Here is a 24,979-nt window from a genome sequence, read left to right as displayed (position 1 = left end):
GTAAATAACATATTTCTGATTTTGAAACAGATTATATGCACCAGGCAAAAGTTACCCGCTGCTGCCCTTTATTGTTATCTGACACATACATGACGTTTAGAAAGCAGTAAAGAACAAAGACTTTCAGGGCTTCATTGTGAGGCTGACGTCCATTTCTTTTCAGTTTTTTTTTTTTTTTTAGAAGTGTCATGACTCAAAGGTTAAAGCCGTAACTCCAGAGCTGTGGAGGACACAGGTTTGAAAGCAGAGATGTATTAAACCGTACTGTTTGATGTTGAGCCTTTAAAGCAGTGGCAGATAAAAGTTTTTGTTTTATCCCAACTGTCAAACATGAAATAAATAAAAAAAAATTAAAAAAAAAGGTTTAAGGGTCAAGTGAAGTGCAGGAATGTGTATTATAGTCATCTGTTACTGTCATTAGAAATGCAGGAGAAACTCATCTTTGCTGATATCGACCACTTAACCTGGAAGTTTCAGGTCAATGCTGTCAGTGTCCGTGATGCAACTAGCAGTTTGCAACTATTCATTATTCCAACGAGTCGAAGCATTTTGTTTTAACACCGGCCAGGGAGGGTCTGAGAGGATTGTGGAGTTTGACATGAAAAAAATTTATAAATAGAGCGAAGGTAAAGAAGACTATAAAATATTGGAAGCTGTGGTTCATTCCATTTGTTCGGTATGTTACTGCCATCTGGTGGCCAAATACGTTTTAACAGCTTGCAACAAAAAAAAGGACGGAAACTGTGAAAAAGCAAGGGATTTACCCTCAAATAACAGAGTTCAGTTACAATTATCTCACAGTATTTTTGTTTTGTTTGATTTTGAAAAAAGGAAATTCTTCTTTGCCCATTTGAAGCAAATTACCTCCCCAAGATTCGAGCCATTTAATTTCAGAATAAAAAGTCTTTACATGACATCTCTAAATTCTATTTAACCTTCCCACATTGCAACAACGTTAAATGATTCAAAACTGTATCTTTCAATAACTGAAGTGTCGGGTATTTAATCAAGTAAAATCAAAACAAGAAGCTCAGGGTCAGACTACATTGCAAATAGGCCCTTTAGTAAAACCTTCATTAGTGAGATTCCTCTCTTTACTTTTTAACATTTTGATTTTTGATGACAGATTCAAGCCTCCTGTAAAATCTTGCACAAATCTGTAGACAGATGTTCTTCCTTTCTTCACAGATGAATCTTTGTTAACTGGACGGGTTTTGTTGTTCTACCTTCTGCTTGAAAATACTCCAAAGTAGTTCAAGTCAGGGGACACACTTGGCCAGGTCGTCGTTATCACTTCTGTGTGTTTGGGATTCATTTCACGTTGAGAAATTCCTCTCCTGCCAAGCTTTTAAGGACTGGGACTCTTTTTTTAAATTTATTATTTGTGTACAAACTTGCATTCATCGTGCCAGCTGTAAATGTCATCTCCCCCAACTCCTTTTGCATTCTCACCTCCATATTTGACAGCCAACACTGTAGTCCTGGCAGATCTGTGCCAAACATGCTGATCCAAACAAATGTCTCGTGTTACGTCTAATTAAAGAATGTGCTGCCAATATTCATTAGGCTTCTTCTCATCTTCTTTGTCAAACTTGAATCTTTTGTGAAAAATAGTTTTCTTTTTGGAGGCTGATCGAAGAAGTTAACTTCATGCCGCTTCCTTTGCGTTGCCAACTAACCCGTCTCTTTTTCAGTGCAAGGTGGCGTCTTTTTTTCGGCCACTGCACCTTGTTATTGGTAGCACGGCTCTTACTGCTGCAGCGGTTTCTGCTCATCTACAGCAGCCCACGGATGCTCTTCTACCCTCCCACCTTTCTCACAATCTGTTCCTTATTCCTTACCACGTGGAGCCATGTCGTATTAAACGCAACAGGCCAGAGCTGAAAAAGCTGATGTCCTTTTAAAGCCTTGATTTACCCTAACTGGACATTCGTTGCAGTGGTCACTGGTGAAATGACAGCTGTTGCATTGCGGTTGTAATTTGGGGCTCGTATTTTCAGGGTTAGTTCATCGGACCCGTATCTTTTAAATATACATAAGATCAAATACCCATCAACTAAATAGTAATGCAATTGTTTTCAGATGGCTCTATTTTGAATCATTTAACATTTTGGTGTTTCTACGCAGACGTGTGCTCGGTTTTGTTGTATATTCTTTATATTTCTCTACTTGTACCGTAGTCATTGAAAGAAAAATGATGTATGATGGCAGACGGGCAGCGAAGATCCCTCTTGATTTATTTTACCCAAAGACAAAATTGATGAAGCTTGATTTCACATGGTTTGCCACTTCTAACTGGGCCATAACGTTTTCTGTCACGTTTCACAATGTGTCTATATCATCAGTAAAGATTATTGAATTTGTGCAAGTTGTAGAAGGTCAGTTTGATTGGTCCGTGGCGCAGTATGAGTGCTGAATCTCCAATTACACTTACTGATGATTAGTGGAGCGATGGAAGATGTCATTTAGTGTGTTACACTGTTGTGGCTCCACAGACGATACACGTGACAAGGTTTCAAACCTTCATAAGAGGACATTCAAGATCAAATTGTTGGTGGTAAGTCACCGACTGAAATACAACACCCATCGCTCATCTGGCTGAGGTGGAAAAGCAGCAAGCAGTGAAACCAAATCAGAACAGAGTGTAAAAGATAAACATAAAAGACTCTGTTTCCGTCCGTGCTGAAGAGTCTTAGTAGTATTTCACATTTAAACCCAACGCTGCAATGTGCAAGTCAGGACAGTATTTATACAATACCCACATGAGCTGATGAGACCAGAACCGCGAGAGCTGGGATACTATTCATGCTTCGGAAATATTTGCAACAGGATTCAAATAGTGTGTGTGTGTGTGTTCTGCAGTTCAAGCAGTTTCTCAAATTCAGCTTTAAAACTGTACGAGCGAAGACGAGGACGGGCACAGAACTCAAAGTGTGGTTTAACTGCAGCACATGAATAAATAGCTGAAATCATCCGCTCCCCCCTCGCACACGTACACAAACACACTCGCTCAGCTTTCTTCGTGTTTCCTGTCAACTCCAGTTTCCATAGCAGGATCTGCTACGGTGTTCTGTGCTTTTTGTTATTCCCACAGTCCTCTACGTCGAAAATCTCAGCGCGTCCTGCTGTAGTTTGGTACTTCCGATCAGAGATCACATGATAGTTTGAAAGGTCGAGCCTCACGTGTGGTTACTGCTATTAGTCAACTGTCTCTTTGTGGGAGAGTCTCTTACTCTCTGTGCGACACAGTGAGTGTGGACGGGAACTCCGCCCGGCAGACACACCACGCTCGGCTCACTGAAGGTGTTGTGGCACAGGTGGCATCCCTTCTTTTCAGACACAAAGATGGGTTTCTTACGCTCTTTCAACTGGAGGACAAACAAATACGTCAGAGTTACGATGAGACAACGCAGCAATGAGCACTTAACACACTTAAAAATGAGTTCAAAATTCCAACCACTAAGATGAGTAACTGTCAATAATTATTATTGATTTGTGAAGCAATTCTGCTCCGTCTCATTACTGGGACAGATCTGATTGTTTTAGAGCTCAGATTTTAGCTCAAAAACTCAAGTTCTCTATTTTGTACTCAAGTTTAAATCTAGATGATTATTTCCCATACCAATTAAATATGCCACTTATCTTTTTGAGTTATTGATAAAACGTTTTATCTACAGAATGTCAGAATAAAAAGACAGTTTATATCTCATTCTGTTCGACAGCAAAAAGCATTAAATAACCACACTGGAGAAGCGAATGTTTGTCATTTTTGTTTGTAAAAATGACTCGAACCATTCATTGATGATGAAAGTAGTTTCTGACCAATTGTCTGTCCATCGATTAAATTACTAATCTTTACAGCTCAATTTCAGTTGTTCATTTCACTGGTTTTCTCATAATTATAGCGGTATTGAGATAAATGTAACTTCGTGAATATCTTTGGAACAAATTCTGTAGTTGTAGCGGTTATCATCGTTATTGTGAAACTAATGGCCATAATTTCTGCCTGTAAAACAACGCACTAAAAAAGTATAGCAGTTAAAAGAAGAATTAAGTATTTACGTATTTAACCAACTGGCACATTATATGCAATATATAATGCGTTTCTCACCCTGTCATGCAGCAGCTGGAGGTTTTCAGAGTGGGCGAGGCCCACAGCGATGCGGGTGGTGCGGCAGGTGTGCATACTGGCCCTTACGGCTCGACCCAGAAAGGGCCGCAGCAGCTGCAGCGACCAACCATCGGGGAGCATTCGCAGGACACGCGCTCCATCAAACACCTCGCCGTGCCGGTTCAGGAGGTCCACCGCCGCCATCTCCAGCTCGCCGCTGCCACCTCCTGCTGCCGTCTGAGCTCTTTCAGAAACACTCCCGTCGAGATAGACCTCCAGGAGCAGGTGGAAGAGCTGCTGACGGTACGCGGCGTCTCGACAAGAGGAGGCCCACGTACAGAAGGCCTCAGCGGACGGGAAGTCTCTGAGCTTGTGCACCAGGATGTGCAGTGCTTTGTCGTGCTCCTCTAGTTTTCCGTGTAGTGTCGCACGCTCGAGCATCAGTTGTTCACAGTCCTCCATTTTACCTAAACAGAGCAGAACGCAAAACACTGAGGGTCAAAACCTGCCAAACAATCTCTTTCAGTTGTACGATGACTAAACATCATTACAGCTTAGTGACTACATAACGTCTTGATTTAAATCTTCAAAGAGCGGGTATAAAAACATTTAAAAAAAGAAGGAAGATGAATGTCTCACCTAAAAGATACTGTACACGGTACAGGCTGGACTCCCTGAGCAGAGCCTGGAGTCTCTCTCTCGCTTTGGTCAGCTGCTCTTCATCTGTTGGCGACTCTGACAGCAACGACAAAACCCTCTTCAGGTACAACACAGCCAGGTGTGTGTGGAACTTCTCCTTCTGCATCCACAAACATGGACGGTAACAATTAATATTAATGAAACGGTCACGAGGAAACAAAAACAACTATTGTGGTAATATCCAGATATTAACTTGATTCAGCACTGTTGTGTTTAGCTGAATCTGAAGCGTTAGGTTTAAAACCACACCGCAGAAGATCAAACAAAACAGAGACCGTGTTTGATGGTAGATACCAAAAGGAAAGAAAGGACGTCCTCAGTCCCACCTTCATAACCAAATTTTGACATGTCCGTAAGAAAGAGCCCTTATCCCCCAGCTACTAGAGTGGAGCGTGTCAGTAACCCACAGATCAGACTGTGGTAACACTGAGACGTGTCTACGTGTGAAGCTGCGAGAGCGTCGAGCCGGGCACTCGTGAAAAAGAGCACTGCTCCAAGTGCAAACATCACGGTTAAATTAGGCTTTAAAAACTCATGCAAACATTGAACCATCTATTCCCACAAGTATAGCCATGATAATAATGTGGCTCAGTGCTTTGGTGAAGCGACACTGCAGGGCAATTCCTCTTCTGATGCTTGGATGCTGGATCAGTTACAACACAGCATGTCGGCGGCTAACACGGAGTTTGTGTTTGGCTCAAGGACACTTCAACAGTGTCACCACTGAAGATGTTTTAACACAGAAAGAGTTTCAGCTGCAGTTTTCATCCGTCTGATGGAACGGACCGTCATATTTAATGCAGGTCTCGGCACGGTGGCGTAACGACTCCATAGAAACACCCTTTTAATGCAGAGCACCTCCAGAGCTGCTGCGTCGCCACCGTGTTGATAACGCGAAGCCTTCTGTGTAGACGCAGCGTACGAGCTGCACCACAGGCTTCCAGGTCTCTTTCATCGCAGTCACTCCGTCACATCTGTACCTGTATCCGTCTCCCCAGCACCAGGTGTTCCAAGTAGAGAAGCAGCGCCCCGCTGTGCTTTTCCAGGTAAGTGATGACATCATCGTGGTTCAACTCCGACTGATCTTTCCCGGCAGGCCTCTTAGTAAAGATGTGGACACCTATCTATGAACAAAAAAGAAAAGCAAGAGTATTACCACCATAGCGCTGACACTTTGGGCGTTACGTCCACACACAAAAAAAAAAAAAATGATGTCAATAATCTGCAGCTAAGGAGAAAGCTTGCAGAAGCTCAACAACTCACAGTTTATCAAGACATTGTACTGCAAAAAGTTTTTTACTATAATTATTCCATACAAGTCACACATAAATAGAACTATATGCCACTATATAAAATAAGCCCCCTATTTATTTACTTAATAAGAAAGTGAAGAAATGTTTTGTGAGCACTGGAAAGTGACAGATCACATCTCTCCAAAACATCTAGTTGACCGACATGAATAATTTGACAGCGGAGTTACATTTTTGGTAACCTACGGTGGGATCCTTCCGCAGGGCCCAGTCTGCGTACTTCCATACAAGGTCCAGATTGGAGGAAGAGTAGAGAAAGTCCACAATGTACTCGTACAGATCAGATCTTGTGGCATCCTGCAGCTCCCCATCAACTACACGAATCCACAACTGTTACAAAAAGAAAAAAGGTACAATGTTAAAAGCCCTAAACATGTAAAAATATGTCGGTGCTGATTCTTCTGAGAGCCATTAAGAGACTAAATTTACACACACGTACCTGAAGTGCTGCTGAATCCTGACCATTGTAATGATAGAGCAGCCCAAGTGCAAAATATCTGAGAGAGAAAGACTGAATGAAGCAAAACCTCGGCTGGAAGATTAAATTTTTTGTACAAAGTAATTAAATTGGCTTGACTAAACTGGACACAGTATTAAAGCTTTAGCAGGGAGTTAATTATTATTTACCCAACAAAGCCCTTATCTCAGTCTGTCCCACTAGGAATTGTAGAGCCGCAATAATTAAAATCACAACGATTCCCAGTGATCCCGGAGTTATTTTTTTTCCTGCTAATTCCCACAATTTTAAACAATTTATATGACAAAAGGGAGACGGCTAATTTAACATAATCACTCTTTCTATGGCAGTCAAATTACTCACAATAAAGCAACAGTTCTAGAATATTTCAGATGAACGGGCATGTTCAAGTTACGGAGTTTCTTCAGAAGTGACGCCCTCAATTAGAGCAGGAACTGCGTTGAAATGCAAACGTGACCAGTTATTTAGCTTATGTAAACATTAGGAGTATACACACTTGTGATATTTCTCCAGCCATGGGACGCTGTCTGCTAGCACGCAGGCATTCTCTGAAGCGAGGAGGTCGAGAAGGCTCTCGTGATCCTGTTCAGCGTAGAGCTTCAACAGCGCCGTGTCCACGTCCTCTCTGCAGCCGTTCGCCACCTCTGTGCTTCGTACCTGCGTGAACAGATGAGGAACATTATGAAATGGATATACAGTGTTATAAAAACTTCTGACTGTGAACTCACTGCATAATTTAGTGTAAATCAGTCCGTTTTTTTTAAATTTTTTTAATCCAGTTACCTCTCCTAAATAGCTGATGAGGAATTTCTTGCATTGCAGCACTTTGCCTTGGTCGCCCTGCGCGAGGTGGTTGAGATCTGCAAACTCGTGGAGAGGAGGGTGGCAGCGGCTGAACGAAGATGAAGCAGGCAGCAGTAACGGGTAGAGCGATATCAGCTCCCGCACATCCAGCTGACCCTTCCTGAAAATGCAACGGCAAGATTGAGGCAATCAGGAACTAAAGGCCAGAAGATGAGAGGAAGAGCAGCAGTCAGCCGCCTTAAGCTCAATTGTTACCATAATTCTAAATTTCTATTTGTATTAGTACGTCAGGAAAATACAAATTGATGGACAATCAAAAGAATGTTATTAAAATTCCAGGAGATTTGAACTAAAAGTAAATCTCAAGTCTCTGTCCATGGCAAAATTTCTGAACAGGAAAACACAAAGTGGAAACATTTGGTGGTGCGTCACAAAATTATGAAGCTATGAAGTGATTGCAAATATAGCAACTGAAGGTTCCTACTAAAGCTACACTGAAGTGCAGAAACAGCTTTGACCACTTGTGGTGTAGCTGCTATTGTCAAGTAACCAAAATTTATATCAAATTTAAAAGTTATTTATATATATAGAGATATGGGACACAGCTCCTGAAATCTTAAGAAAGTTTGAGTTCTCTGAAAGGTTTTTGCCAGAAAATGAAAAAGCAAATGCTTAATATGTGCATGAATGTGTGGGTTCAAAGACGGCAGTAATATCAGTCAAATGGAAGTTAAACGCCCTATTACGATATCTATAACTGAATCTAAATGGTCATGTATAACTTTGAGGGAAATGTGGAGGCCATTTGTACCTGAAGTGTTCTTTTGCTTCCAGAAACTGAAGTTGGCCAAACTGTATGAAACCTGCCTGCTGGAGGATTCTTTTGTGCAATATCTGTTTGAGCAGAAAGTGACAGCACAGAAGATAGTTTATAAAAATACTGTCAATAATGTAAATCAGATAAAAAAAAAAAAAAAAAAAAAAAATCAAGATTCAACATAATCTTTTCTACATACTTCAACCTCCTGAATCCAAACAGCCCATAATTTGTTACCTGGAACTTGTCTTTGGGAATATTCCTCTGTGCTCCCTCTGTGAGGACGAGCGCCTCCTCCACTCTGTGACTGGCCAGTAAGTCTTGAATCTGCCTCTCCAGCGGCAGCGGAACAAGGACGTACACGGCCTTAGTCGAAGCCAGAATGACCTTCCCTGAAACACACAACGCTAACGGGTCAGATACGGATTTCACAAGTGAATTATTCATAAACGATCCTTAGACTCTGCCTCGTTTTAATCCCGTGTCCGACACAATCGGCTTTAAAAACTGTTCAGCGATGGAAGGAGACAGATTTATGAGTGCAGAAAAACCAGGGGTCACACACAGCTCTTTAAAACCCTGACAGCTTCCTGCTTCAGCTCAGGGCTTGGTTCAATTTAAGCATATGGGAATGCATGTTGTGCTTGAACTTTATTCATTTTTAAAGATAAGCCAAGTGATATCTTTATTGTAACACTGAACTGAAATTTTCTCTGTAATAGGAAATGTTTGGTAGTGCTTCAAATCCCATTAAAAGTCAAGACCTCAGCGTGCAGCTGTACAGTTTCCAGACGCTTTCTGTTAAAAGCTTTTGTTTTCTTAGTCCAGCTAAGCAAAGCAATGTCTCTTTCCAACCCCGGACGACCTATAAACCAATGTCTGTTTTCCAGTTCCATTTGTCAGGGAACTGTGAGGTTATATTAGCAGCTGATGGGCTCTTAATAGTAAAATAGTAAACATATTGCTTATTTTAGATGAAGCTTCACATCAGTTCTTCACCTTCCTTTTACATTATACCGACTATTTATTAACAAAAGACAATTTATTAAACTTCTATAAATAATAAAAAAATAAATAAAAGGGGCATCACTGAGATTCGGACTCCTCTTTGTGATTTCTTTTGGTAAACATGTGGTTTGATTAGACGACACAGTTTAAGCGCTACGTGCAGATACCTTCAAAGTCTTGCAGAATGTGTCCATCCCTGAACGAAAGGGTCTGTTTGAGTTGCTGGTCCAACATGCTGTGGATGGTGATGAAGCTCTCATCCAAAGCCACCACGTAGGGAAAACACACGGCGGCACCGATCACACTCTCCGACCAGTTGACCGGAGCCCGCTGAGAAATCCCTTCTGCGTTGGCAAACATTCCTGGAGGTGGGATGTGGAGAGAGGCGAGGACATGTCAACCAAGAATTCACTTAACTACACAAACACGAGTGTAACTTTCGATAAATATAAGAAATCCGAATGACAAACAGGCAGATATGGAAGTCAGCCTGAGAGTTAATAGACTAAATATCTATGAAATAAACAACACTTGGTTTCCAGGTGCTTAAAGATTAAACCAATCAGCAGAATCAAAGTCATTTTACAGATTTTACTGCCAATAATAACAGAAACTTTGAATATACTTACAACAGCTTTATAAAGAAAATACATTAAACATTAAAACAAAATGGGAAACTGGCAATCACAACTGGGAGAAGACATTAGGACAACAGTGCAAAACAACAAGTTCTGCATTTTTAAGAGACTTTAGCTGGAAGCATGAAAACGGTCCTACAGATACCCCGTTTCTGTTCGGGCTTACCCAGACCACCGGGAGCTGCTAAGAGGAACTCCTCCCGGCTGATCCTCTTCACGATGGGCCTCCTCTCCTCGCTGTTGTACGGGAAGAGGTCTTGGGAGGCTCCCGTGTTGTAATTAAAGATCATGTACTGCGTCGTGAGAGCCAGGCACAAGAAGTAACCATCAAGACTGACGGCGCAGGGCTGCTCGGGAGTGGTCACCTCTTTGACCAGCTGCACTCTGTCCTCATACACCATGTAAATCTGCACGGTCCGCCGCTTGGAGGAGAGGACGCCCATTTCCACACAGAAGGGTTCCCCGTTCACCGGGTTCTCGTTGATGCAGAATGCCGTCACGCTTCGGATCTTGGCTCCGCCTCCTGCCGCAGAGGGCACGGTCTCCAGCGTCCCCATGTCCACAAGGAACACTATCCCATCGCAGAGCACTATCAGACGCTCCAAAGCAGAAGCGGCCCGCAGCTCAGCCACTGGTTTCTTGAGGCCCAGGTATTTGTGCAGCAGCTTCTGAGCCACGTAGCTCAGTTTCCCTTTGGAGGAAGAGACCTCGTCCAGCAGGAAATGGTGGATGAAGCAGTCGTTGGTGCCCACGTACAAGTGCTTTCCGCAGCATTCGATGCACTCGATGTTGATGCGAGCTTTGTCGCCCATGAGGAGGTCTCGCTCCACAGCGGGGACAAGCTCAAAAGCCTTCACACTCATCTCAGCCAAGGCATCTACACTACAGGATACAAAACAGACAGGTGTCAACAAACCTGCAGACTAATTCACATGGTCAATATGAAGGTTACTGCACAAGACTTTCCTGTGATACATTATTAATTCACTGGGCGTGTCCCTTATCAACAACAAACTCAGGACCGATTCTGCTTTAAGGACGTTCAGACATTTGATCACAATATGTATCGAGTGTGCACACAGAGTTTAGTTTGTTTTCGGTTATGATGTTGCATTTAAGCCTTTGGCTGCAGAAACTGATCTTTGTATTTGGTTAGCGATTTGGGTGAGTTGTGAATGAAATACACTTTACATCCTTTAGGGCTAGTCACACACAACAAAAATAGAAATGCAATGCCACTTCAGTTCACTTAAAAGATCTGAGACTTTTATACAAAAGGTTTATTTCGCTAAAATTGAATTCACAAATTTGTGAAAACCTCTCTTAGTGAGCACTTCACCTTTCCCAAGATAATCCAACCACCTGACACATCAATAAGATGAACAAACATCATGATCATTGTACAGGTGTGTCTTGGACTGGTCACAATAAAACGCCACTCTAAAAATGAACAGTTTTATGTTGAAAGACTGTTTTGCCATCCATGCTGTCGGCCATCTGCCGGGTACGGCGTGAACCAGGACTCGTCTGCGAGGAGAACACTTCTCCAGATGGCATCGAAGGTGAGAATCTGCCCACTCGAGACGGTGACGACGACGACGACGAATCTCAGCCAGGTCAAGACCCCGGTGAGGATGGCCAGAGGTCAGATGAGCTTCCCCGAGACAGTTTTCTGACAGTTTGTGTAGAAATTCTTCAGTTGTGAAAACCAACCGCTGCATCGGCTGTCTGGGTGGTTGGTCTCAGACGATCCAGTGTGGTGGTCCACACTGGATTTTATTTTATTAAAAAAATATTATTTTATTTATTTAAAAATAAATATCCAATGTTAAATATTTTTTAAATATTATTATTAAATAGTAATAATAAATAATAATAAAATAAATAGTAAATAATTATTAAATAATAAATAATAATAAAAATATTATTTTATTACGACCGACCCAAGGCACACCTGTGCACTGATCCTGCTGCTTAATCAGCATCTTTAAATACCACACCTATAGGGATTATTTTTGGCAAAAAGGTAGGGTGCTAAATAACACAGATTTGACCAAATTTGAGAAAAAAATTAATAAACCTTTCGTGACCTTAAAATAAAGTCTTAGATCTTTTACTTTAATTCATGAAAAAAAAAAATGGGAGCAGAAACAAAAAGTGTTATATTTGAGTTGAGCGCGTCTTACATAGATCAGCACTGGCTGAAAAGTGTGTGTCAGTCTGTGTGACCCCACAGATGAATGTAGATCACAGCACATGTTTACATATGAAGCACATGTTTACATATGAAGCCCATGTTTACATATGAAGCATGACTTAGGAGTTGTCTGTGCTGGTTATATATATTATATTGTGTAATCCTCTTCTTCACCGAACTCTCCTTCGTAATGTGGTTAAAAGCCAGGTTTGCCCCTCCACATATCGGTTTGACTCTGGTTTAAGTCCAGCCAGGATTTAATTGTCAACAATCTTGAAAGCCACTGAGCTGACTCTCTCTCTCTCTCTCTCTCTCTCTCAAACAGACACAGCTAATGACGTTAGCGCCTGCTAGCTTCCCAAATCCGGACGCTAAAGACAGCAGCAAAAATAAGTTCACCTGTGAACACGTACCGTCAGGAGGGAAGACGTTTTGCTCGCATGATGATATAAGTAAAGCATATGAGAAAAAGTCCGTGTTGTTTTTTTTTAATTTATTTTATTGATTAGTCAGCTTCTGGGCCAGCTAGCTAAGCCAACGTCGAGCTAATAGCTAGGAAGCTAATTAGAGCTATGCTCGATTTTTAATATGACTTTTTATTTCTTCTTCTCTTTTTTTTTTTTTTTTAAATGTGTTCAGAATATGTTTATACAGGTCGTGTGGTTACGAACAAAACAAAACAAAAACAAAAAGCAACGAGTTTCCAGTCGGCGGACCCTCCCCGGAGGACGATGCTCTGCCTGCCCAGGTCCCTCCGGAGCTCCACCCGGGGGTCTGTCGGCGCTAAGCCGGGGTTAACCTACCTCAGGACGGCAGGCCGGATCACCACCAGCAGGCGAGCCTCGCTGCTCGGAAAACAGCGGCCGTGGCACCCGGTTCAGATTAAAACGTCCACATAGTCGTGGCGCTCGGCTCGGCTCGGCACCGCGCAGGCTTGTCAGGAATTACGGCTTTTCAAGCGGTCGCGTCGGGTCTTCCGTGTCCGGGACAAACGAAACGAAACGCCCATTCGCGTTGAACCCTCCGCCGGTGATACCGGGGTGCGTTCAAAGACCGTCCAGCAAGGAGGCGGGAGGATGAGTTGTCGCAGAGGATTTCTTAAACGCTTTGGTTAGGTTAGGTAGTTACTTTATTAATCCCCGAGGGGAAATGTTTTTCTACAGCAGCATACAGGAAGCAATAAGATAATAATAGAATAATAAAAAGCAATAAAATAGCAGTAAAAAAATATATATATATTAAATATAAAATGCACAGTATATACAGTATGTACAGTATATATATATATATATATATATATATATTATATACAAACAACCAAAACTGACTTCTTAACATTGGTTTCTGAAGCAGTTGTGGATCAATCGTGGCAAGCAGTGGTCGGATGTAACAAGGTACGTTTACTCAAGTACTGTACTTGAGTACAATTTCAAGGTACTTGTACTTTACTAGAGTATTTCCATTTTATGCAACCTTCAACTTTCACTGCTTGTTGACTCTTTAGAGTTACGTGGTTCTTACGGAAACAGAAACAATACAAACGTGTGATGATTTTATGGATTATGATGCATTGCTTTTGACATATTCAATTGTGAAACATTGATGCACCGTGTACTTTTAATTTTTAACACTTTAAGTACATTTTGCTTATAATATTTACAGACGTTTACTTGAGTAAGGTTTTGACTGCAGGGCTTTTACTTCTAGTGGAATATTTTAGTATTTACTTTTACTTAAGTGAACGACCTGAATACTTCTTCCAACACCGGTGGCAATTTTTATAATCTTCACACAACAGATTTGTTTACAGTTTGTCCGAGTTGCTGGTACTTGATCATATAAAAATCCTTATAAAACAGTGTACAAATATATTGAAGTGAACATAAATAGCCGTTTTTAATTACCTGACATATTCATCAACGTGCTCAACATAAATCTTCGTATGCTAAATGTTTTAACCAAACAGAAATATTTAATTCATTTCATAAGAGATGCATTGCTGTGATGCTTGTATTTTGATGTTTCGAGAACACCCACGGCGTCTCAAAATTTGGGACAAACTTTAACGGATATGAAAAGTCCCAGCTGTTTCTGAACGCATCGCTTTTCACCCAAGATGCACCTGTCCAACTGAACTGTCTGAGAAAAGCCATTTTGTTGTGCTAGCTAGCTCCATGGTAAAGAAAGCCAACAGTAATATGGGTCTGTTATATGAACGCTAACTATGTCGATCTTATGCTTCGGTTTACTGTCGCAAAATACAATAATTGAACTGTGTAAGTAGTCAACACTGACATGGATTAGCCTGCAAAGCCCGGAGTGTTGTGGAGGAGACGAAAACTGCTCGCTCAAGTGCTAGTCAGCTAGCCAGCCAGCTAGCTGTTTACTTAGCCGGCGGTAGTTATGTTTTCTGATTAATTCACGTCACGTTAAGTCTCTCTCTCCCTCTCTGTCTGTCTCTGTCTCTCTCTCGCCTGTTAAATGTGTTTTAAATAGGCCGCGAGTGCCCGCGCTGCCTACCGAAGACCAGCGGTCCAACAGAGAGGCGCCGCCGCTGCTGACAACGAATAAAACGAGGCGGTTGAACAACCCAGCAGAAAGAAAAGAAAGAAAAACAAAACAAACACGCTTGAAGCACACCGCGTTAAGCCAAAGCGCTAATCTGATAATGGCAGAGGACACCCGACAGGACAAGAGGGCCAGTTTCTCCGCCCTGACGGAGCACAACACCAACGGGATGGCCCGGACCTCCGCCGTGGCCTTAGGCAAGACCGGAGCTTCAAAGAAACTAGTGATCAAAAATTTCAAAGGTACCGTCGCTTTCTTCTTCTGCCACCGAGCTGAAGGGTGTAACTTCTCCATCACTCTCTCAAAAGTTTACTTTCACGGCTCGTTTCTGGGGTTGTTGTTGTTTGTTTGTTTGTTTGTTTGTTTGTGTTAAAGCTTCGCAGAGTCGCAGATTTGATTTGAGGCTTGTTCTCACAGTCATGCAATTTATTTATTTATTCGGTTTGATCCACTGGTTTTATGTGCAGTGTTGATTTCAAAGTTTTAACAAAGGTGTAACTTCGTACGTAATCTGGAATAAATAATCGGTTGATAAATTCCCAGGAAATGTGTCTTCTGACACCAATTTTAACTATTTCTTAAATTCAAGAAGTTTTAGTTAAACTATATTTGTTTTCTTCTTGGTTTTTTTTTCCTATATTTGGTTGAAAATTAGTGATAGGCTTTCATTATTAAATTAGTTAAAACGTAATAGTAGTAATAATAATAATAATAATATAATCCAGCACTGCCATCATTGATCCTAACATACACAGTTGCTATCTTGGTACTTTTTTTGATAATTAATTGTACTTTCAGTGGCTAACAAAACTGTCAACGTGTCCAGCGAACATATTGATACCAGAAATGGAATAACTCAGTGAAAAGTCTCTAAATAATGTTCTGTGTCTAGAAACCTGTGCAATCTGAAAGTTTGAACTAAAAGTTGGTGTTTAAAAGTGATATTAAAAAAAAAACTAGGAGTAGAGGCATGTTTTTGGAACTTTTAACATTTGACAGATGGATTTGAATGTCTCTGAACAATAATCCACATCAGGACCAATGTTTCTGTTTGTGTTAAACATGACAGTATGATCTATCACAATGCTTGTGTGGTCACACGTGGGTCCGATAAATGATTAGGTTAGGTTAGGTAGTTACTTTATTAATCCCAGAGGGGAAATTTTTTCGCTACAGCAGCATACAGAAGCAACAAGATAATAATAGAATAATAGAAAGCAATAAAATAGCAGTTAAAATATAAAATGCACAGTATATACACAGTACAGTATATATCTATATATATTATATACAAACAACCAAGAACACAGACAACAGTGTTATTGTTGTGTGATGGATTTACTGTGTTTTTCTAACAGATAGGCCAAAACTAGCAGAGAACTACACCGAGGACACGTGGCTGAAACTGCGAGATGCAGTGGGCGCCATCCAGAACAGCACCTCCATCAAGTACAATCTGGAGGAGCTTTATCAGGTTTGTTTTCTGTCTTTTTAAATACAAAACTGAAGTTAGTGTTTTTTTTTCTTCCTGTTCAACCTGCAGCAGTGTTGGACTGTTTAAACCAAACATTTTAACGTGGCCAGCAGAAATGCTTCCATAGTTTTTAATTTTTAACTCGTCACAGAAGATCAAACAAACAGATGAGAAGTTGCCATCAGCTGAGTTAAAACAAACTGGTGGAGACTAATAACATGCTTGATATAGGTAATCTATCACTTCATGAATCTCTACTGATATATGTTTGTTGATGTTACATCAATGTTCATATTGGTCTGAAAATTCTTCACATTTTCACGTGGAACAGTACACTTTTGTATCTCCGATATAAATAGAAATCTGTGGACAATTAGGGCTACTATATGGATAACATCAAATATTATAATATTTTTGACCAAATACCTCGATATTGGTATTAGGACAATATTGTCAGGATGACAATTGGTGCTTTAAACAATACAGTTTTAGATCAGTAATCATCAGTAATGTGGATATAATGACTAAGTGGGAAAAGACCAAAATTGGCACAGCTAATACAGTCCGGAAAGTTCAGGAAATACATCACTTAACTGTAATGCTGCCTTTAAAACCAGGAAAAGACAACACTTATCACCATATTACAATATCCAAAATAGAAGACTGGTCTCACATCAGGGTTATTTATTTTATTATCGACATATTGCGATATTATGATATCCTGTACATGTAAATAATTGTCCTGTCAGAAATCACGTTACGAGTGTTCATTGTGTTCCTGCCTCCTCTCCTCTGATGTACTCTCTCTCTGAAACTCTTGAAGGCGGTGGAGAACCTGTGTTCATATAAAGTCTCCCCGACACTCTACAAGCAGCTACGACAAGTCTGTGAGGATCACGTCCAGGCTCAAATCCTGCAGTTTAGAGAATATCCTTTGTTTTGGTGCACAACCAGCAAATATGTGTTAAACCTGGTGAGACAGTTTGGACCAGGAGGGATGCCGGATTACAGTTTGAAACATAATGCAGTCTGGAAGGTGGACGTGTCTTCTCTAACACTAACACTGTGTGATACGAGACTGTTGGTATATCTGTTTGTTTCATAACTCATTTTGGATCAAGTTGGTCACCAGTTTATTGACACTAAGCGTTACGTATCAGTGTCAGTCAGGTGTACAGATGTGCTTGCCAGCCTGCACACACCGCAGAAGGTAAATGCAAATCTGCCATTTGGAAACCAAGGAGGATTTGGCTTGCAGCGTCTTGGTAACTTCACACTCCTCTGAATGAAATGTTGGCTCTGCTGGCAGATGTTGTTGCAGTGTTTTCCCACAAGGGATCGATGTACAACAAGTTTATCATTTCCAAACCATACACAACACTGTGGGGCTTTATTGAGAGGCACCATTTGAAAAGATGTGCGATAAATCAGTGACAGTTTTTAGTGTTTAATTTTTTTCAAAATGGCTTAAATTGTTTCATGGACTTTAGTGGTTGATAAATAATAGATGTTAGACCAAGGTGTTTAAACTTAATCCTTTGTAACAGACATACTGTATACATACTGTAGACTAATTCAAAATTTCATGTGTAATGACATGACTGAGTGAAAGGTTTTCTCCTTAACATGACGCTCACAGAGTCTTTGGACAACCTTTCCTACCTGAAGCGAATGAATTGCTGCTGGCAGGACCACTGCAGACAAACTGTAAGTGAGACGTTTGACGGATACATGGATCGAAACGGTTCGGCTGTCCTGTAGGAGCAGACATCTAATGTTTGAAGTGTTTGTCTCCCTGCAGATAATGATCCGAAGTATCTTTCTCTTCCTGGATCGTACCTACGTGCTTCAGAACTCTCTGCTCCCCTCCATCTGGTAAAAGTGCAGTTTCCTCAGGGTGTTTGTGTTTGTTAGGATGTTGTCAGGAAGCTGATGTTGTGTATCCACACTGCAGGGACACCGGGCTGGAGCTGTTTCGCACCCACATTGTGAGCGACAGTGGAGTTCAGAAGCGAACAGTAGAGGGCATTTTGGAGCAGGTGGAGCTGGAGAGGAACGGAGAGACCATCGACCGCAGCCTGCTCCGCAGCCTGCTGGGCATGCTGTCAGACCTGCAGGTATCCGATCACCTGTTCACCTCATCAGCACACAAACTGTCCGCCAGCGTTTCTACCTCCTGACTGTCTCACCTTTTGTGAAGGTTTACAAAGACTCCTTTGAGGAGAGATTTTTGACTGAGACCAATCGCCTGTACGCAGCGGAGGGACAGCGGCTGATGCAGGAGAGAGACGTGAGTGAGGCTGCGTCTGCGTCACGTGGTCACAGTTGTTCATCCGTGTGGTGCTAAGTGTGTGTTTGTGTGTGCGCAGGTACCCGAGTACCTGCACCACGTGGCTCGTCGGTTGGAGGAGGAGAATGATCGTATCGTGAGCTACCTCGACCAGAGCACCCAGTAATTGTTTTAAAAATGTTCATGATGTCATTAGAGCGTATCACGAAGACGTCCATCCATTAGATAAGCATGTTTATCCTTAACAGGGTTGCAGGGGGGCTGAAGCGTATCCCAGCTGACACTGCATGAAGCCTCCCTCCATTCATCTTCATTAAAATAACACCCCATGTCCATCCAAAACAAGAAAATAAAAGTAAACGTGAATAACGTTTAAGCTGGTTTAGCATATGTTTCCAAACTTTAATGTGGGATCAATCAGTTTTACAATACCATCAGGTGTCTGCCTGATTTTTTACTGAGAGTGCAAAGTTTGTAAGCCAACCTTGATCTGATATTCAACAAGTGTGAGGTGGAAACGTGAGATTGGACTTCTTGTGTCCAGCAGCTAAACAGCTGAAATGAAATGTATCTGCATACCCATAGACTCTGGAACCATAGTGAGACAGATGGTGGATGGCATTTTAAGTTTAATTAAATTGTGTTTTTCTGTGCAATTGATATATATTGATTATATTGATACACGTCTGAAGGGGATCTTTTTGTCAGTAGTTTTAAACACGAGACCTCAAAGCTTTTCCGTGAGCTTTTAACAAATAATTGATGAAGATCAAAACTTAAACTGGAAAATGTGCCTCGCAAGAAGGTCAGGAGGTGAGATTGAAGATATTTTCTTCAGAGGTTTACATGAAGGACTTTGTGTATGTACACATCTGTTGCAGCTTTCAGATACCTCGCACTCAGTTTTTACTAATTACTTTCTTCTCATTTCTTTTCACAGGAAACCGCTCATTAGCTGTGTAGAGAAACAACTTTTAGGAGAACACATGACGGCAATGCTGCAAAAGGGTACGTCTGTGTGAAAGACGTTATGTGTCTATGTGGTCGTTGTGTGTTTGATTGAGTTCACTCAGTGTTAATTTCTTGGGCTGATCTGCGATGTTTTCTTTGTTTGGACCTACTTATAAATTTATAAAGGATGACTTTTATTGCTTTTTGGCTGGAAACCAGCAGCGAGGGCATCTCCATAAACGTGTATGTCTGTCACCAGCTGAGTGATAAAGTTACACCATTGGTCGGCTGAATGCAGCACCTTTCTGTATTTCTTTCAAATTAAAAGCCCTCGTTTTGAAATTGAAACCCTCCAGCGTTTCATACATGGTCCGAGCATAAAACTAGATTTTGTCCTACTCTTGCTAAATCAAAAAAAAAAAAAAAAAATTCTTTATCTGTTTTGTGAGTAAATGGCTGTGATCAATTTACTCAAGCACAATCCATGACCAAAGAAAAACAATCATTTCTACCCTCTGGCGCTGCATGCATTTGATTTATCAATAATTGTAGAAAGTAGGTGATCTTTATTTTTCAGTATATGACCTACAGATGCACAAATGCAGACACGCATAAATGTGTAATATCCCGACAGGTCTGAGCATTCTGCTGGATGAGAATCGTGTGGCGGAGCTGGCCCTCCTCTACCAGCTCTTCAGCAAGGTGAAGGGAGGACTTCCCACACTGCTACAGTTCTGGCGGGATTACATCAAGGTATACACACCAACATATATACTGCACGGAGACATAAAACACAAGCAAAATGTGCACCCGTCCTTTTATGCCTGAGAAATGCATCTACACACCCTCTCTGGTTTTAGTCCTTCGGTGGAGAGATCGTATGCACTCCAGAGAAAGACAAAGACATGGTACAAGAACTACTGGACTTCAAAGACAAGATGGACAACGTGGCGCAGAGCTGCTTCACACGGAATGAGGGTTTCATCAACGCCATGAAGGAGGCCTTTGAAACCTTCATCAACAAGAGGCCCAACAAGCCCGCTGAACTTATAGGTAGGTCAGACTAAATTATTTTCAGCCCCACAAATTTTTAACAACTTTGTAATAATCCACAACACACTCTTTGAAGATTTTGCTGAATTTACACGGGCCATGCTATTGTGTTTTCTATTAGTTCCGGCATGTGATAACAGCTTTCTTGCTCCCCATCCAGCTAAATATGTGGATTCTAAGTTACGAGCCGGGAACAAGGAGGCTACAGAGGAGGAGCTGGAGAGAATCCTGGACAAAATAATGATCATTTTCCGCTTCATACACGGTCAGTTACTCGTCCGTCTGTGCATGATGAATGCATGTGTCACTCAATTAGTGTTTCAACTCATTCCACTCTAATGACACCTTGGATCTCCCCACAGGAAAAGACGTGTTTGAAGCGTTTTATAAGAAGGACTTGGCCAAGCGGCTGCTGGTCGGCAAGAGCGCCTCTGTTGATGCTGAAAAGTCCATGTTGTCCAAGCTCAAACACGGTGAGTCTCTAGTCTGACATCTTATTTCCTCAATAAGCAAGTTGTCATCAATCAAAATCCTCGTCTCACTTGCGGATACATGCGTGACGTTAAAGAGAGATTGAGGAAATAGACCCAGCTACAATTTATAGTAATCTTTAGGTGAATGACTTGATTTACCTCATCTTATAATTTTTTAACCTGGAGCTTAAATTCACTTCAAATTTAAAGACCGCACACTATATCTGTACAGAGGAACTTTGTATCTGCCCACTATTATAGCAGCAGGAGCTCCAAAGTATACATGTAAGTCCTTATCCTAAAGCAACTGGACTTCTTTTAGTTTCTTAAAGATGTTCCGCCTCTTAGCTGAAAGGCTTCTTCAGTTCTTCTTTGGATAAAACTTAGAAAACCTTCACAGACATGCTAAAGTTTAAAGCTAATCAAATGTCATATAGTCTTTCCTGTGTGTGTGTGTGTGTGTGTGTGTGTGTGTGTGTGTGTGTGTGTGTGTGTGTGTGTGTGTGTGTGTGTGTGTGTGTGTGTGTGTGTGTGTGTGTGTGTGTGGGGTTGTGTGAGAAAAAGTAATATGTAATATTGGTGGTTCTGACTTCCTGCAGAATGTGGAGCAGCGTTTACCAGTAAGCTGGAGGGGATGTTCAAGGACATGGAGCTGTCCAAAGACATCATGATCCAGTTCAAACAGGCAATTCAATTCTTTGTGATTATAAACAGGAGACGTATTGATGCTGTGTTTACAGTATGTGTATGCACTGTGTCACTGAATGCATTCTTAATGCATAATTGTAAAATGAATTTGATGTTTTGACGCAGTATATCCAGAACCAGAGCGGGCCAAGCAACATAGAACTTACTGTCAACATCCTCACGATGGGCTACTGGCCTTCATACATACCCATGGAGGTCCACTTGCCCCCAGAGGTAAGCATTTGGGTTTGGATGCTGCTCTTTGTGCAGCAATAGACATGCAAAGATGTGTGAGTTCAGTAGAACTTTAGCTTTAAACTATGCATTTATTGATTTATTTATAGTGCATTTTATGTGCTGAAATATAGCGAGTAGACATAAATATGGTGAAGTTATTGAGGAAACCACTGTTGAAAGAAGATAGCTTGGTTCACTGTATTTGTCTTTATCGTCATCAGCTGATCCTGAGCAGACCGTGTTAAAGTCAATCCTGGTTCAAATGATGTATTTGTGTGTTGATAGATGGTAAAACTCCAGGAGGTGTTCAAGCTGTTCTACCTGGGGAAGCACAGCGGGAGGAAGCTGCAGTGGCAGCCCACACTGGGCCACGCTGTACTAAAGGCAGAGTTTAAAGAGGTAAGGACCTACCGGGTCAGAGAGGAGATGGACAGACTGCCTTTTAGAAAGCATCTGAACTGCACTTACAATGACCACATTGTCCTGCAGGGCAAGAAGGAGCTGCAGGTGTCCCTGTTCCAGACGCTGGTGCTGCTCATGTTCAACGAGGGGGAGGAATTCAGCATTGAGGACATTCGCGCCGCCACTGGCATAGGTGACGCATGTTTTTAAATACGCAGTGTAAGCGTTCTGTTGTGGGAGAGGAAGCTGCTGTATGTTCACACCGTGTCTCTCTGCCGTCCTGCACAGAGGAGGGAGAGCTCAAGCGAACACTGCAGTCCCTGGCCTGTGGAAAGGCTCGCGTCCTCAACAAGAACCCTCGAGGGAAAGACGTGGAGGACGGAGACCGCTTCAATTTCAACAACGATTTTAAACACAAACTGTTCCGCATCAAGATCAACCAGATCCAAATGAAGGAAACGGTAACAATACAAGCTCATTTCTGTCTTTGTTTCTTCACACCTTCATCCTCCTCCTCCTCCTCCTCCTCAGCTGGGGCTAACCTGGATGTTTTTCTACTTCCCACTTACATATACTTTTCTACACAAAGGGATGGTTCTCACTGACCAAATTTTCCTTGCAGGTAGAGGAGCAGGTGAGCACCACAGAGCGAGTGTTTCAAGACAGGCAGTATCAGATTGATGCAGCTGTGGTGCGCATCATGAAGATGAGGAAGACGCTCAGTCACAACCTTCTGGTATCAGAGCTCTACAACCAGCTGAAGTTCCCTGTCAAGGTGACGTATCTTCATCTTTTTATTTTTCCTTCAACACACACACACACACACACACACACACACACACACACACACACACACACACACACACACACACACACATAAAGCTCACCAGCGTCTGCCTCACTTTCCTCTCCGCAGCCGGGCGATCTGAAGAAGCGGATCGAGTCGCTCATAGACAGAGACTACATGGAACGCGACAAGGAGACACCGAACCAGTACCACTATGTTGCCTGAGGGGGCACCGCTGTCACCGCCATGCTTTTCTCACAGCAAGCGCACAGCTGGCCCCCCAAAACAGGATGACAGCCCCTCAGCCACCCGACTCTCCTCTGGTGCACATCTTTCCCTCCATCCACAATCCTGGACGCAGCGTCCAGAAGACAGAGCTCCAGAGAGACGAGAGAGACTTGGCTGTGCTGTTCCCGTTCGGCGATATCTTTAGTGGGACTCTGAGATTGGGCTGGAGGAGTGGCCCGGGTTGTTGATGGTTGGTTTATGTGACTTACAAATCTGCTAATGCAAAACACAACTGAAAATAACTAGCACTTTCCTCTGTTTTTGTTGGGATTGTTTTTTTTGTTGTTTTTTTTCCCCCTCCATGTCATTCTAAAGTCACTTATTTTCTACTATAGTTGGTTTGTCTTGAGTTTTTTTTTTTTTGTTATTTTTTTTTTTTTTTTTTTTTTTTTTGTTCGAGACTTTCTCCTTTTGAATGGCTGCATAAACTGCTGAGTGTACACCTGATTGGTCGGTTGCTTGTTTTGGCAGAGAAACAGCTGTTGAGGATAAGACGAGAGAAGAGAAGGATGAGATGAGCCGGATGGGTTGGGTTCACTGATGACACAGAAGTTTCATGACATACAGGCGAGCCATTCGGGTATTACTTTTGGTATCTTGTACGTTTTGACCAAAATGTCCAATGTCATGTGCTGACGTTTTTGTAGATCAGATTGTATTCTATGTAAGAGTGCAAAAAGTGAACCTGAATAAATGGATATTTAATGGTTTGATTATTGATTTGTACAGAAGCAGCTTGTGGTAGATTTTCATTTCTTTTCATTTGAACACGTGTGCCTCATTTCTTTCTGTCCGCAGTGTGAAGAATTAGCCTCTTGTCTTGAGCTCCCTGCATAGTTTATCCTCCTGGCATTAACTCCTGCAGTCAAATACGATTTTATCCAGTGAATCACAGTTAAAAAAAAAAAAAAAAAAATTGTGAAACGAGGGCAGTTTGAGTAAGTAGCAAGGTGCTGTGGTGTCCTGTTAAAGTGTGTGGTTTTAATATCTTAAGTTACTGGAAGATAGAAAGGAAAATCAAAGGGCATCTGTTGTTGCTTTCACTTTAAGAGCATTAGGAAATAGATCTTAAGAGCCAAGTTGTCTGAAATGATGGTCTCATTTGTAGACAAGAAAGCGGCCTGTGTGTTGTTACACAGCCTGGTTGAACTATGCAGGGAGAATGTAGTCCCGGTGAGACTTGGACAGCAGCAGCCTCTGCGTTCCTGCTAGGGTTTTGCAGACCCTCGTGAATTGATGGAGGTGTCAGCTGACTACACAACACATGCACTTTGCAGCCTGCGCAGCACACTGTGTGTGTGTGTGTGTGTGTCAGATCATACACTTCATAAACCATATAAAGGCTCTTTTACGTGCCATGTATTCAAATCATTTCAGGAATGTTGCATTCATAACTCCACTTTTCTATATATTTGACATTTAAGGTGTCAAGAAGAGAAGGAAAAAAAAAGGACCCACGTGAGCCAATACATGCCGGCTTTGGTTTGCTGTTCCTCCCACTCATTACGTTTTAAATAGTGAGTCCTGTTTGCAACACTCCTCCGAGAAGTCATTTTCATTGTAATATTGTTCCCGGGAGCGCAGTGATTTTCTCATAATGTCTCTTCACACCCAGTTGGCATCACCTATTCTAAAATATCCAGTTATGCAAGTGATTTTTATTTTTATTTTTTAAAAAAAACAACAAAAAAACATTAATCTTTTTGT

General features: G+C 41.7%; 2 protein-coding genes across 5 annotated transcripts; one reads left to right on the top strand and one right to left on the bottom strand.

The window, feature by feature from the left end:
- Positions 1-2,217: 2,217 nt before the first annotated feature.
- On the bottom strand, positions 2,218-13,084 carry tgfbrap1 (transforming growth factor, beta receptor associated protein 1). 2 transcript variants are annotated; one of them, XM_069697785.1, is made up of 13 exons: positions 12,866-13,084; positions 10,032-10,747; positions 9,395-9,589; positions 8,457-8,611; positions 8,214-8,296; positions 7,382-7,562; positions 7,095-7,255; positions 6,560-6,617; positions 6,307-6,450; positions 5,791-5,934; positions 4,751-4,910; positions 4,112-4,578; positions 2,218-3,368 (listed from the first exon to the last, which is right to left on the bottom strand). In XM_069697785.1, exons 2-13 carry the CDS (start codon positions 10,726-10,728, stop codon positions 3,180-3,182), a joined length of 2,634 nt encoding a protein of 877 aa, XP_069553886.1. In that variant the 5' UTR covers positions 10,729-10,747; positions 12,866-13,084; the 3' UTR covers positions 2,218-3,179. The 2 variants fall into 2 exon arrangements, with proteins under 2 accessions (XP_069553886.1, XP_069553887.1); XM_069697786.1 differs by having other exon boundaries at positions 10,032-10,742.
- A 1,059-nt stretch (positions 13,085-14,143) lies between these two features.
- cul4a (cullin 4A) lies at positions 14,144-23,979 on the top strand. 3 transcript variants are annotated; one of them, XM_069697784.1, is made up of 21 exons: positions 14,144-14,239; positions 14,559-14,872; positions 15,989-16,104; positions 16,928-17,032; positions 17,743-17,811; positions 17,906-17,979; positions 18,059-18,221; positions 18,305-18,394; positions 18,474-18,556; positions 19,335-19,402; positions 19,980-20,098; positions 20,206-20,398; positions 20,559-20,663; positions 20,761-20,871; positions 21,471-21,556; positions 21,685-21,792; positions 22,081-22,194; positions 22,285-22,390; positions 22,486-22,658; positions 22,820-22,972; positions 23,114-23,979. In XM_069697784.1, the coding sequence occupies exons 2-21, from the start codon at positions 14,731-14,733 to the stop codon at positions 23,207-23,209; spliced, it is 2,274 nt and encodes a 757-aa protein (XP_069553885.1). In that variant the 5' UTR covers positions 14,144-14,239; positions 14,559-14,730; the 3' UTR covers positions 23,210-23,979. The 3 variants fall into 3 exon arrangements, with proteins under 3 accessions (XP_069553885.1, XP_069553881.1, XP_069553884.1); XM_069697780.1 differs by lacking the exon at positions 14,144-14,239 and adding an exon at positions 14,246-14,338; XM_069697783.1 differs by lacking the exon at positions 14,144-14,239 and having other exon boundaries at positions 14,246-14,872.
- Positions 23,980-24,979: the final 1,000 nt, after the last annotated feature.

This window comes from Brachyistius frenatus, unplaced genomic scaffold, assembly GCF_029030835.1.
Source record: "Brachyistius frenatus isolate BFR_SWC_R1_liver_20210118 unplaced genomic scaffold, ASM2903083v1 Contig_24, whole genome shotgun sequence".
Classification (NCBI taxonomy): domain Eukaryota; kingdom Metazoa; phylum Chordata; class Actinopteri; family Embiotocidae; genus Brachyistius; species Brachyistius frenatus.
Note: the sequence above shows the minus strand (reverse complement) of the source record. Positions and strands in the feature narration are given on the sequence as shown.